This window comes from Microtus pennsylvanicus, chromosome 20 (genome assembly GCF_037038515.1).
Source record: "Microtus pennsylvanicus isolate mMicPen1 chromosome 20, mMicPen1.hap1, whole genome shotgun sequence".
Taxonomy (NCBI): Eukaryota; Metazoa; Chordata; class Mammalia; order Rodentia; family Cricetidae; genus Microtus; species Microtus pennsylvanicus.
In genome coordinates this window covers 34294354-34307569 of record NC_134598.1, presented here as the reverse complement: position 1 = coordinate 34307569, position 13216 = coordinate 34294354, and the positions used below count along the sequence as shown (strand labels likewise).

The following is a 13216-nucleotide window of genomic DNA, read 5'->3' as shown; positions in this document are numbered from 1 at the left end:
ACAAATGCGGGGGGTATATCCTATTCATGGATTGGAAAAAAATGTAAGTATTGCTCAAACTGTCTTAGGGGTTAAACTAAATTCCAGGGAAGACCTCAGTCAAAGCTGTTGTTTTTAACACAGAAATTGGAATGTAGATGTAAAATTAGTTGGAACTAGTTTTGAATATGAACAAGTTGAAACTTGCTTATCTGAAGATAGCATTAAGGGCAAGAAGACAAGCCCTCAACCATGAACAGACACTTGACATGCAGCCATGTTATCTGACACTTGATGGTCTAACATATATCCACACATCTGTGATTGAACATGTGGTCTCCAGCTGGTGGTACTATTGTGGGGGACTGTGGAGCCTTTAGGCCAGTGGTTCTCAACCTTCCTAATGCTGTGACCCTTTAATACAGTTCCTCACATTGTGATGACCCCCAACTATAAAATTATTTCATTGCTACTTCATAGCTGTAATCTTGCTACTGTCACTAATCGTACTGTGAATATCTGATATGCAGGACATCTGGTAAAGGACCATGGCCCCTATGTGGGGCACACCCACAGGTTGAGAACTGCCGTAGGCAGCAGATAAAGGACCATGGCCCCTATGTAGGGCACACCCACAGGTTGAGAACTGCCGTAGGCAGCAGAGTGTAACTGGAGGAAGTGGGCGATTGGGGTGGATGGTTAATATTTAGAGTGTGGCTCTCTTTCCACCCACTATGTTTCTGCCTGCCATAGCATGTTCCTGGTGGGATAGACCGTGTCCCTCATACCGGGAACTGAAACAAACCTCTCCTTCACTGACTTGTTCCTTAATAGACATTTTTCCAGCCGGGCGGTGGTGGCGCACACCTTTAATCCCAGCACTCGGGAGGCAGAGGCAGGCGGATCTCTGTGAGTTCAAGACCAGCCTGGTCTACAAGAGCTAGTTCCAGGACAGGCTCCAAAACCACAGAGAAACCCTGTCTCTAAAAACCAAAAAAAAAAAAAAAATAGACATTTTTTCCACAGTAATGACAAAAACAACTAATACAGGACTCATATCTATAATATGTAAATAGCTCTATATGCCCCCCCAATCATGGGTCTTGATGGAAATTTAAAGAGACTATCCAAATGATCATAAGAATATGGAAGATATTTAGTGACATTAGTTACCGTAACTTCAGATTAAAACCACAGTGAGATGCTACTATATACCAACTAGAATATTTAAATAAAAGCTCAACACTTTAGCATGTACATGGGTATTCTCTCCACCTGCCCTAATCACAGGATATATTTGTGTGTAAGGGTGTGTGTATGTGATATTTCTGGAAAACGTTACTTATAAAAAATTATTGGGTGAGTTCAGACTGTGGACAAGGGTTTGCCAAACTCTTGCCTGCACAGATGTGGCTGTTTTCTTGTTGAAATCTCTGAAAATTCATCTGTATATTTGAGATTTGTATACTTTTTATTACTTTATATTATAATCCAGCAAGTTATAGTATTTAATAACATAATAAATCCAGGAAACAGGAAACATAAAAGCTAAAACGAAAGGAGGCAGGCAGGATTCCTGTGTCTGTCTGTGATGCCCCTCGCATGGTTCCAAGCTGCAGTGTTACCACGGGGGCTGTAGCATGCTAGCCACATAAATGTTGCTTTTTCAGGACCATTATTGTTCATTTCCTTCTTTATGGGGGAACAGTCCATTAAGAGACTCAAAATTGGTGATTTCTCTTAATGAATTGCTTTTATTAAGTTTTATTATTAATGCCTGAATTGATTTCTTTCCCAAGTTATATCATTCTGCCATTCTATAATTGAAACTCTAAAAACATCAATAGATACTTAGGACAGAAGCGATCTAAGAAACATTAAGCATCAATTCTACTGCTCCTCTAATTTTCAAATTTTCCCAGCTAGGATTGCTTCCTTCAGCACTGATTCATCTTGCCCGGCTCTACATTCACCTCTAGATTGTCGAGCTTAAACATTAGACTTTTAAAAGAAGCCAGAGGGATGGGGAGAGGGAGAAAGAGAGAGAGAGAGACAGAGAAATATATATACATTCAGTGTATCCGACTAGGGATCATTATTATCATTTCCTTGAGACTCACTTGGCTTTGAATCTAAAGAAATCTGATTCCTTTATTAAGTGTAGTCCGGGTCAAGCATTCCTCGCTTCCTGCCGCTCTCCTCCCACAACGGAAATGGCTGCCTCAATATACTACCAATGATTCACACGACGGCAACTGTGACACTTCCTGGACTCACACTTCCTATCTCTGGCTCTTCCCCATTAGCCTCTGCACCCTTGAAAGCTGCACAGTGTGCCGTATTCCCGTTCTGTGCCTCTGGTGCCAAGTGTAGTTGTTTCTTTGGCATCGAGCAAAGCTTCACAGATGTCAGCTGGATGTGTGAGTCAATCACTTTGAATCACTCTTTCTGGGTTTTGATGCACTGAATTTCCCAACATTTTTTTTTCTTGGCTATTTAGTTCCATAATAAGGAAGTGTAGGGAGGTGGATCACAGAAGGAGGTCTTTGGGCTATAGGGCAGAGTCTTTGAGAATGTCATGAATGGGTTAGTGTGTGTGTGTGTGTGTGTGTGTGTGAGAGAGAGAGAGAGAGAGAGAGAGAGAGAGAGAGAGAGAGAGAGAGAGAGAGAGACTGAGCCCAGAATTTAGAACATGCTAAGAAATCTCTCTGCTTACAGGCTACAACTTGAGCCCCTTCTCATGGGTCAAGGAGCAAGACACCGTACTGTGAAGGGGTGGAAATTACTGTCTGCTGAACATGGCTCATGTGTGGTGCTAGGGAGTCTCACCCGGGGTCTTGTACACACTAGAGAACACTCTACCACAGAGCTAGAACTCCAAACCTGGCTTTCAATATCTTGAGGTTTTGTTTTCTCTTACATTGGGTTGCTTCGAATGCCCTTACACCAGAACCCCTTACATGAATGGCCAGATGATAACGGATGCACTTTTAATTGAGTGTAACCAGAGAGCAAAGGCTTGCATTCATAATCATAATCGATAGGAAAGACAGATTTCCATACTCATTTCCAGGTATTCATCGAAGAGTCCATAGGCGTTCATCGGCTGAAGGTTGTAATCCTTTTCCCACTGTGGGAAATTTATTTTCCGTTCAGTCCCATGTTCCTGTCGGACTTTTCTTCTGGTCCACCAATTCTGAATTAACCTGGGTGACAAGATCAATGCCTTATCAAATACACGCGATTGTTCGTAAGACTTAAGTAATGAGAAAGGAGAGTTAGCCTTAGCTAGATACCAGTTCCCCTCAGGCAGGAAGCTATGTCCAGAATGAGAAAGAATTCTGAACACCAAAAGCATTTCTATTTGTAAGAAGACAGAATGGGTGAGCAACTCATTTAATCATCCACGGAAAGGTCTCGTGCTTAGAAACAGCTGGAGAGAGGGCTGAGAGCAGCTTGAGCTGACTTAGAACCAAGGTGACACTCGGGTGTTCCAAGGTTCAAAGGTTAGAAGGTCTGGCTCACACGGCTTAAGTCTGTACCTATCCCCATTAGTGGTCCTGACACGGGTGTTATTATGATCAGCACATTCTGACTGTAAGGACCTAGAACATCTAAAGCCATAATCCTCCTCCTCCCAGGCATTGAGTGAGGCTCCTAGAATTCCTTAGGAAGGCTCGGCTGCTTTAGACTCAAGTTTGATGTGGTCTCTGACTCCAGGGGATGCATTGTTGGGAGCAGTGAGAGCCCAGATCCTGAATTTCTTGTAAACAACTTGTCCTCCCCTGACCTGAGTGCCTACAGCTGCTCTGAGCACGAGACCTTCAGGAGTTCCTGATGGCAGGAGAGTGGTTTCTGGTGTGTTTGGCTGGGGCGTGGCTATCTCTATATAATCTGCCCCTGAACACAACAAAGGGGCATTCTTGGGGAATTCAAGGATGACCCCTGTCGCTGTCTCTCTGTCTGTGTGTGTTTGTGTATTCTCAACCTCCAGCCCCTTGCCCGAAGCTCGCGAACTGGGTGCCACTGCACAGAGCGCAGACACGGGGGGTTTTAGCCAAAGGGTTCCTTAGCAGAAGCAGGATCAGCTGGGCTGCTAGGGAAGCCAAAGAGGTGCACGAGCGAGAAGGTGTCTTCTCAGCTGACAAGAATGAATGTGCCACGGGGGTATGGCAGCTGGGGTATGTTATTTAGGGGACTACTGAAGGAGCAATGGTTTCTGACTGCTCCTGGGGTCATGGCAAAGCCACTCCTAAAAGTCCTGAGTCTGAAATGGTCACACACCTCTGTTCACTTGAGGGGAAGAGGGTGTGTGGGAAATAGTATGAGGAACCAACAGTCTCTGGGATACTTGAATCTACCTGTCTTACAGGCTTAAGTTGCTCTCTTGTGTTCCCTAAAAGCCACTATTCTCCTGAGAAGATGCTGTCACTCTCTCCTGAGTACAGGTTCAATAGAGTGCTGGCCAAAGTGAATCAGTAGTAACCAAAAGGCTGTGTGGACAGGAGGGTCTTCTGTTTTATAAAAAATTAAGGGGGGAGATGTTGGGAGCAGTGAAACCCCAGATCCTGAATTTCTTGTAAACAACTTGTTTTCCCCTGATCTGAGTGCCTACAGCTGCTCTGAGCACGAGACCTTCAGGAGTTCCTGATGGCAGGAGAGTGGTTTCTGGTGGGTTTGGCTGGGGTGTGGCTATCTCTATACAATCTGCCCCTGAACACAATAAAGAGGGCATTCTTGGGGAATTCAAGGATGACCCATGTCGCTGTCTCTCTGTCTGTGTCTGTGTATTTTAACCTCCAGCCCCCTTGCCCGAAGCTCGCGAACTGGGTGCCGGCGCACAGAGCGCAGACACAGGGGCGTGGTGAGTGGCAATGCATCTCACTCTGACACATGAGGCTGGTCTGTTAGCCCTCAGCGGCATGCAGGAGTCCACTGTGTAATATGAAAAGAGATGGGTTTTAAACATAAAGCAAAGAAAACCAGCCCACAAATCACAATCCCAGAGAACCTAAACAACAATGAGGACACTAAGAGATCTAATCTACACGGGAAGTAGAAGAAGACAAGCTCTCCTGAGTGAATTGGGAGCATGGGGACCTAGGGAGAGGGTGGGAGGGGAGGGGAGGGGTAGGGAGGAGCGCAGAGAAAAATGTAGAGCTCAATAATAATAATAAAAAAACCCCATGTCCTCCACATCCCCAAAGAGAACCGAGAGAGAGAGAGAGAGAGAGGGAGAGAGAGAGGGAGGGAGGGAGGAAATGGCACAGAGGAGGCAGGTCTGTGGGCTGGAGCGGTCCAGGAAGAAGTGGCATGGAAATGATAAAAGTATGTGAGGAAAAAGGAGGGGTGGCTCTCAGACCCCCTCTGCTCACCTCAGCTCCGCTGTATATCCCGAGTCACGCTCTGACATTTCTATTAAATTCGACTTACCGTTCCATAAAGTCAAAGGTCATACTTCCCCTTTGTGTTTATTTTTTTAAAGTCTCAGAGAAAACATTAGACACTTGGAGTGAGACTTTAAAACTAGAGAATTGTTGGCCTTGCCTCTGAGAGGGCCCTATGAGGTTTTCCTCATTCAGTGACTCCCAGGCACCTGTTCTAGCTGAGCGGTCCCTCCGGAGTCACTGAGCTGACACGGAAACCAACTGGGATGGAATCCCATCAGACACAGAAAGGCTCTGTGTTCTTTTTTTTTTTTTTTTGGAGACAGGGTTTCTCTGTGGTTTTGGAGCCTGTCCTGGAACTAGATCTGTAGACCAGGCTGGTCTCGAACTCACAGAGATCCGCCTGCCTCTGCCTCCCGAGTGCTGGGATTAAAGGCGTGCGCCACCACCGCCCGGCTCTGTGTTCTTAAAAGCCAAGCTAAGCAGGAGTGTCACAGAAAAGTTCAAGGTCATCTTCGTGGAGATGACACAGACTTCTGCTCATTGTCGTCAACTAGAAAATCTTACCACTGGGTGACATTATTTTTACTGATGAAAATGTGTTCTTTTGCATCTCTGACGTTTTCTCCTTCTCCAAGTTCTGTAGTCTGAATTTACAGTACTTTTCTTTGTTTTAAAGTAACATTCTGAATTATCATGGGACTAGGGAAGCAAAGATCTTGGGAATACATAAATAGCTAAGGACCAGCAATCCTGGAACCCAAAGAGTCTAAGACATCATGAAAGCATGCTACACTCACACAGCCAGAGTACGCATGCACAGAGGCCTCATCAAGAATGGTAAGTCAGTGAGGGTGACTACTGATAGGGGACCATGTTCCTCTCCCTGACCGAGAGTTTTTGGGTAGCACAGTAGGCAAAGAAGAAGAGGAGAAGGAGGGGAAGGAGGAGGAGAAGGGAGAAGACAGAAGAAGGAAAAGAAGATGGAAGAAGAGAAAGAAGAGAAGAGGAAGAAGAGGAAGGAAGAAAAGAAGGAAGAAAAAAAGAAAAAGGAAGAGGAAGACACATGAATTTGTTTGGATAGGCAGGGAGGTGGGGACGGATCTGGGAGGATTTGGGAGATGAGGGCGAAATAATTAAAATACGTTATATGAAGTTCTCAAAAAATCAATAAAATTTAAAAAAGAATATTCACTTTAATCTGTATGAGTTGGGCTAAACCTAGAAGGGCACTGTTCATTATTTTTAATTAAAAAGTAATTGTTGTTGTGTATGTGTGTGATGTGTGTAGAATGTGTGCCATGGCACACACAGAGGTCAGAGGGTCATTTTGGTTCAACTGTCTCCTTTCATCTTCACGTGGGTTCCAAGAGCATCTGATTCGTGTTGTCAGGCTTGGGTGGCTAAAGTCTTTACCTGGTGAGCTATCGCACTGACCCCCAGTGTTTACTGTTCTTATGACTGCATTTGCATCCGCCCTGTGACATCCAGGGTTAACAGCTGAGTGCACCATGCTTCCACTCAACTCTGAGCCACGCTGCCTCTCCATGAGGTCACCAAGGTACTCACGGGTAGCCAAGCTCCATGAAATTATTCCAGGTCTGCTTTAGCACCATTATAATGCCCATTTGCATGCAGAGATCAATAAGGCATCCGCTGGGGTGGCACTGTGAGGCAAGCAAGCAGAGATACAGTGATCAAGAGAGAGAGGGGGAGTGGCAGGCTTCCGCTCTGCACGGAGTCGTTTAACGGGGCGTTTAATGGGGGTCCGCAGGAAACAAGGAACCAAGGGAGAGTACTGACCTCCTCTAGCCTCCACCTGTTTATCAGTCTCAAGTAGGCACCTGGGTGTCCTGTAAATCTTCAACACAGAAGCAATTCGTTAGCAATGTGTAGGTTTAGGCTTTGGGTGAACACTACCTTCAAGTTAGCATATCCTCTAAAGTAAATGACAGGAGAGCCTTTAAGAATCAAGAGTCTGGAGATGGCTCAGAGGTTAAGAGCACTGGCTGCTCTTCCAGAGGTCCTGAGTTCAATTCCCAGCAACCACATGGTGGCTCACAACCATCTGTGATGAAATCTGGTGCTCTCTTCTGGTGTGCAGGCACACATGCAGGCAGAATGCTATATACATAATAAATAAATCAATTTAAAAACAAAGAATCAAGAGTCATGTATGCAGGGACGAGGGAACCCTCCAAAGCTGTCCTTACTTAAGCTTCTGGAATTCTCCCAGGAATGTTTCTCCTCTGGCCTCCCTGCCTAGCTGCTGGCGGGGGGGGGGGGGGGGGGGGGGCGTTCCTGCTGCTTCCTGTGGTTTTGAACACTTCCCACTCAATGCAGAGTGCCCAGGCCTGTTTAAGCAGCAGCTACATTCTGTTCCTGCATTTGCCCACATCTGATCTTCTGGACAGCAGCACTATTGGTTTGGTTATTGTCACAGTCCTTGGCTAGAGTTTCAGGCTGCTGAGATAGCTAAGCAACAAAGGAAAGAGGCCACCGCATCCATCCTACCAAAGCGGAACTCCTGGCCTTGTCCTGCTTCCCGTCTCCTCAGATAGGATGGGCCAGAATCAGCATCAACACCACAGAACAGGGCATCCCTCCCAAGTTTTCACCCCTGCTGGGTTTCGAGTCACCTAGAAGTCCCTGGCTTCTCACTCCTACCCTCTTCCCTGTTTGGGATATCCTTCTGCGGAGCCAGGGACATCGGCCACACTCCAGTTTGCATTTCCTTCTGTCACCTACTACCTTGGTGTGACATCCACAGGCTGGATTCAGGTGAGATGATGTCACATACTTATCAGCTGTTCGCCTACATAAACTATCTTTCTGCTATTTATCTGTACAATAAAGGAGGCCCAGGCACTTTCGAGCAGAGGCTGTTTCCCAGAAAGCGAGGTGGTTTTGCCGTTTGGGAAGGGACAGGAGGTAGCCAATCTTCTCCTTCTACACTCTGATCACCCTGGCCAGCCGGCTGAGTAAGCCATTCCCACCAGGGCTAGGGGCTCACAGAGAGGTGCACCTTACCTTCCGAGGAAGAATGCGATGTAAAATGTGGAACTGTTCAGATTGACAAACTGAAAAAGAAACATTTTCAGGGTGAAGCTGTTCTCCCACTCGGATTCTGTGCGAGGCTGTTCTGTGGGTAGAAGGGAGCAGGGTTTGAGAGGCTGAGCATGAACCCTGCTCTACCTCCGGCTCCCCCCCCCACACACAGTCTCAGAGGCTCTGCAGGAGGTACAGGGCTCCAGTTTGCCGACAGTTGACCAACTGTGCAGCAGACCATGCAGAGGGTAGAACTCCCCCTTACAGACCAGCCCAAACAACGGACTGGTCTCAAGTGGCTGCAGGCACCTCTGAGGGAATCGAGCAATCCAGATTGTTATGCCAGGTGAGTAGGGCATGCATCGCGTCAGACCCCCACTAAGCTCCCAATGATTCTTTGTCTCAGCACCTAGATCTCACGTCACGTGAAGGAACTGCCAATCCCAGGATACCGGGCATGTTTGTCTCTTTGGCTTCTACCCTCATTTACTATTTCTTTCACTCCCATAGACAAAAACCAAAGGATGGCTTCATCTTTAGAGTTTCCCCATCTATCACCAACTTGACACTCATCATACTTTGACGTCCATGATGCAAATATCCTTTGGACACTATGGCATGAGCCAAAAGATGGAGCAAGTTGCCCCTGAGGCCAAGCCTCCAATCTGACATCTCACGTCTGATCTACTTACCTTGCCTGAGGAGCTGATGTCTAAGCTCAAGCAAGGTCAAAGAACATGTACTTAAGGCAATAAGGTTTTCTCTATTGCTACATCCCCCAAACTTCTAATTGTGCTTTTAACATTTCACCCCACAATTGCTTTTCTATGACTTAACCTTGGGATGCTTCCTGGGAGCGTAACTGAGAAGGGAAGAGGGGAGAAAGAAACGCAGATTTAAGATGATTGAAACGTCAGTGTTAGGACTAGGCTGTGCTGCTGGGAAAGGAAGAAACATTGAACACTTCTGAATGGGCTTAGTTTCACTTCTGCAAACTGAGATCCTAGTTATAGGTGGAGGTTTTCTTGGTTGTCTGGGGGCTGGGTTCTCATTTATCTCAAGTCATATGTTGGCCATCTTTGATTCAGTTGCTCCTGGACACAGCCTGCCAACGGGCAATTCCCTTTACCATGGCTAAGCTATTTTCTTCTTGGTAAAGGCAGAGTGGTGATGGAAGACGTCAAATGACATGGCCATCTTTGGATAGGACATACCAACTCAATAAATGGATTCAGTGGCGTAATGATGATTCTACAAAAACTACTTTGGAATGTCTCCCCTTTGGACAAGCTATACACAGGAATATATCAAAGCGAGCTACCCGTGAGAACATATGATTTTCTTATTGGCTGTAGAACAGCCAACACCTCACAAATAAAATTGAAGCAATTTTTATAGCTTGAAAAATGTAGTAACACACAGCTTATAGCTGGCTATCAGATTGTTCTAGTATGTTCTGAGGCCAGAGAAGTGGCCTTAGAAACAATTTGTCTACAAAAATGTCTTTCCACAGAAGTCCATCACCGTTGTTCTGACTACATTCTTGATCTAAATGGTTATTAGTCTCTGAAATGACCGATTTTGAAAACCTGACGCCTTTGCCTTTTTTTAACGCTGTCCTAGCATGTGTCAAACTCTTGAGCTAATATCGCTCTTCTGCTCCAGCCTCCTGAGCTGTTGGAGTCCGTGAGTCTGCCACTGTGCCCTGTGGAACCCACCTGTAATTCTAAAATGGAGGTAACTGGTAGTGAACGTTTTTGAAATGATCCTGGATCCTTCCTACATAGGTACTTTTGCGATGCTATTTTCTGTGTGTACATCAGGGAAAATATCTACTTGCCTAAGGCACATAAGGGATAAAGCAGGTTTGAAAAGTATAGATTGAAAAGACCTTATTACTAGACACATTTAGATTGTTCTGCTGAAGGGAAAGAATGAGTGTGTGCTGCATGCAATTCTCAGTAAACGGGGTATTTTTTTTTAAAACACAATATTTTTATTAATTCAGAATTTAATATATACACTTAATGTATTTTAATCATATTCATCCCCACTAAGCCTCCCAGGTCTACCCTCCACCCTGTCCCAATTTCATGTTCTCTTTTGTTAAAAATAACCCACGGAATCCAAATTGTGTTGCCAGTAAACTCATGGGTGTGGTACCCCCAACTGGATAGCAGTTGGCCAACCAGGAGCCACAATGGGGCTGTTCATTTCCAGAGCCTGGGAAAGGAAGCTGTACTCTCGATCCCAGAGTGCCTTCCACAGCGAGCTTGTACTCACCTAGATTGGTCAGGAGAAGCGCGACTTTTTCATAGAGCTGTAAGAGAAATTCCACACCTTTAACAAGTGAGCGCTAGGTGTTGTGAAGCCCTATAATTATAAAGAAGATCGGCAATCAAGTCAGGAGCGAAACCTTTTCTTTCTTTACAGTTTGAACAGTGGAAGCATTGTGAGCAAGTGCACACTTTTGGGGATAACTGGAAATGTGTAAGGTCTTTCTTCCTGATTGTAAGAATCATGCTTCTTGTTTTGGGGTGGATAATTCTGTGGCAATGAGACTAGCTGCCACTGATTACCAGTTTCCTAAGCGAGGCTGGACATTCATCACATTCCTGAGTGTAGACAGCTGAAGGCAAAAGCCCTGCTTTCGTTTCTAAGGCAGGGTCTGTCATCTTACTGCTGTGGAATGCTGTGGATTCTGCATTATGACACTCTTAAAGGCCGGAGCGAATAAGCATTGTGGGAGACTCCCACAGTGTGTGGTTCTGATTCTAAGTGCATGGGACACACCCTTGACTCACCTAGTTATCTGACTGCCAGAGGGCCGTCCGAGGGAATGGAGGGTGTGTGTGTACATGTGTGTATACATACAGGTAGGTGTTGAAGGTAGTTAAAGAAAATATGGTTATCAGAGATTTTTCCAGAGGAGACGTAAGTTGAGAGAATGAAAACTGCCTTCTCTGAGAAGAAAGATGATAAATGAAAATGATAATTACATTAATAGGCTGAACAATATGAAAATAAGATCACACAGACCAAAGTACTTATCAATTCCGCAGGCTAAACGCCAGCATTCTCTTTGGGAAGGTGTCAGGTCTGACCATGTTGCTTCACCTCTCCTTCAGATCACACTAACTGACATTCAAGTCCTTCCTAATTTCTGATTTCTCTTCCCCAAGATTCTTGCTTACTGTGGAGCCTTAGACTGTATGATTCTAAACATTCAGCAATGGCTACTTGCTCTATTAAGGCAAATGATTTTCCTATACAACAAGGCACTGGGCCGAGCTCTGGGGTCCAGTTGAGGTGAGGGGGGAGGGATAATAGGAGCAAGGCAGTGGTGGTTGTCACGATCATGATGGAGAAACCCACAGAGTCAGCTGACCTAAGTTAGTGGGAGCTCATGGACTCTGGACTAACAGCTGGGGAGTGTGCACGGGCTGAACCAGGCCCTCTGCATGTGGGAGACAGTTGTGTGGCTTGGTCTTTTTCTTAGGCCCCTGGCAGTGGGGTTAGCGGTTATCCCTGGTGCATGAACTGGCCTTTTGGAGCCCATTCCCTACGGTGGGATCCCTTGCTCTCAGCCTTGATACAGGAGACAGGGGCTCGGTCCTGCCTCAACTTGATGCGCCAGACTTTGTTGATTCCCCATGGGAGGCCTTACTCTCTCCGAAGAGTGGACAGGAGCAGGGAGAGAGGGGGAGGAGAAACTGTGGTTGGCATGTAAAATGAAAAAAAAAAATTAGAAAAAACCAAAGATGTAATTACTAAAGCCGTAAGATGAACTTTTGCACACAGAAACCCCAGCTCATGGAGTCCACTGTTAAAAAGAGATTGGTAAAATTACAGCAAGAAATTATGTGGTATAGAGTAGTCATATTTCCTTCGACCAAAAAACAAGATCTCTGTAAACAAGAGATTAGAATAGAGGCTCCAGTAAAACTTCCGTTCGTGTTACAAAACATGCTGTCATTAAAACTGCTTAATTACATAATTGTCAAAGAGTATTACATTTGTCTGGCAAAATACCTTCCTGAAAAGTATAATTTTGATTCTCCGTTTATTCTTTATTGTTTTCAAATAATAAATCTTTGTTAATTTGCGACATTTATCTCAAAGGTCTCTTGAGCTGGGGATATACCAGTCACCTAGCGGTGGACAATGAAAAAAAAACTGGCTTTTAAAAATAACATAGACATGAAGACATGATTTGTATTAGCTTTTTGGAAGGCAGCTGTGCTCACCAGTATACCACCAATGTTCACTATGTTGGTTATACATAACTACTACTATGTTAACTTTTTGAAAAATATAGTATAGGGAGATGAGAGAAGAATCCACAGCATTAGTGGAGGAGGGGAGGTTGGGGGAAAGAGAGAGAGAAAAGAGAGAGGGAAGAAGAGAGGGAGGGAGGAAAAGAGGGACATAACAGACAGGCAGGAGACCTTGGCTATGTATAATAGATATGTATCATGTATGTATAGAGCGAGCTCATTGTAAGTCAGGGGCCCTTAGGTGAGAGTTTGTGTAAAACAGCTGATTCGTTATCAGGCCACTGAGATATTAAAAAGACTGGATGGTTTATTCTGATAAGGTCAGCAGAAAAAAAATTGGTTTCCAAACTTAATGAAACAAATTATTCCCCCCCTCTTTAATTCAATCCTTCATTGTTATATAGAGGAATTTCTTAGCTTTTTATTACTTGTAATCTAAAGCCCATTTTATTTAATATGGTCACAGCTATTCCTGCTTCCTTTTAGGTCGCATTTGTATGAAATATCTAATACCATCTCTTCACT

General features: G+C 45.0%; 1 protein-coding gene across 6 annotated transcripts in view; it reads right to left on the bottom strand.

Moving 5' to 3' along the window:
- The window catches only part of Ano4 (anoctamin 4), a 324827-nt gene that overhangs the window by 18248 nt on the left and 293363 nt on the right, over positions 1-13216 (bottom strand). For all 6 annotated transcript variants that reach the window (XM_075954168.1, XM_075954169.1, XM_075954172.1 and 3 more), the window contains 5 exons: positions 10698-10734; positions 8397-8508; positions 7170-7227; positions 6936-7033; positions 3043-3185 (listed from right to left, as the gene is read on the bottom strand). In XM_075954168.1, the coding sequence (XP_075810283.1) occupies positions 3043-3185; positions 6936-7033; positions 7170-7227; positions 8397-8508; positions 10698-10734 (448 nt within the window). The remainder of the gene's footprint in view (positions 1-3042; positions 3186-6935; positions 7034-7169; positions 7228-8396; positions 8509-10697; positions 10735-13216) is intronic.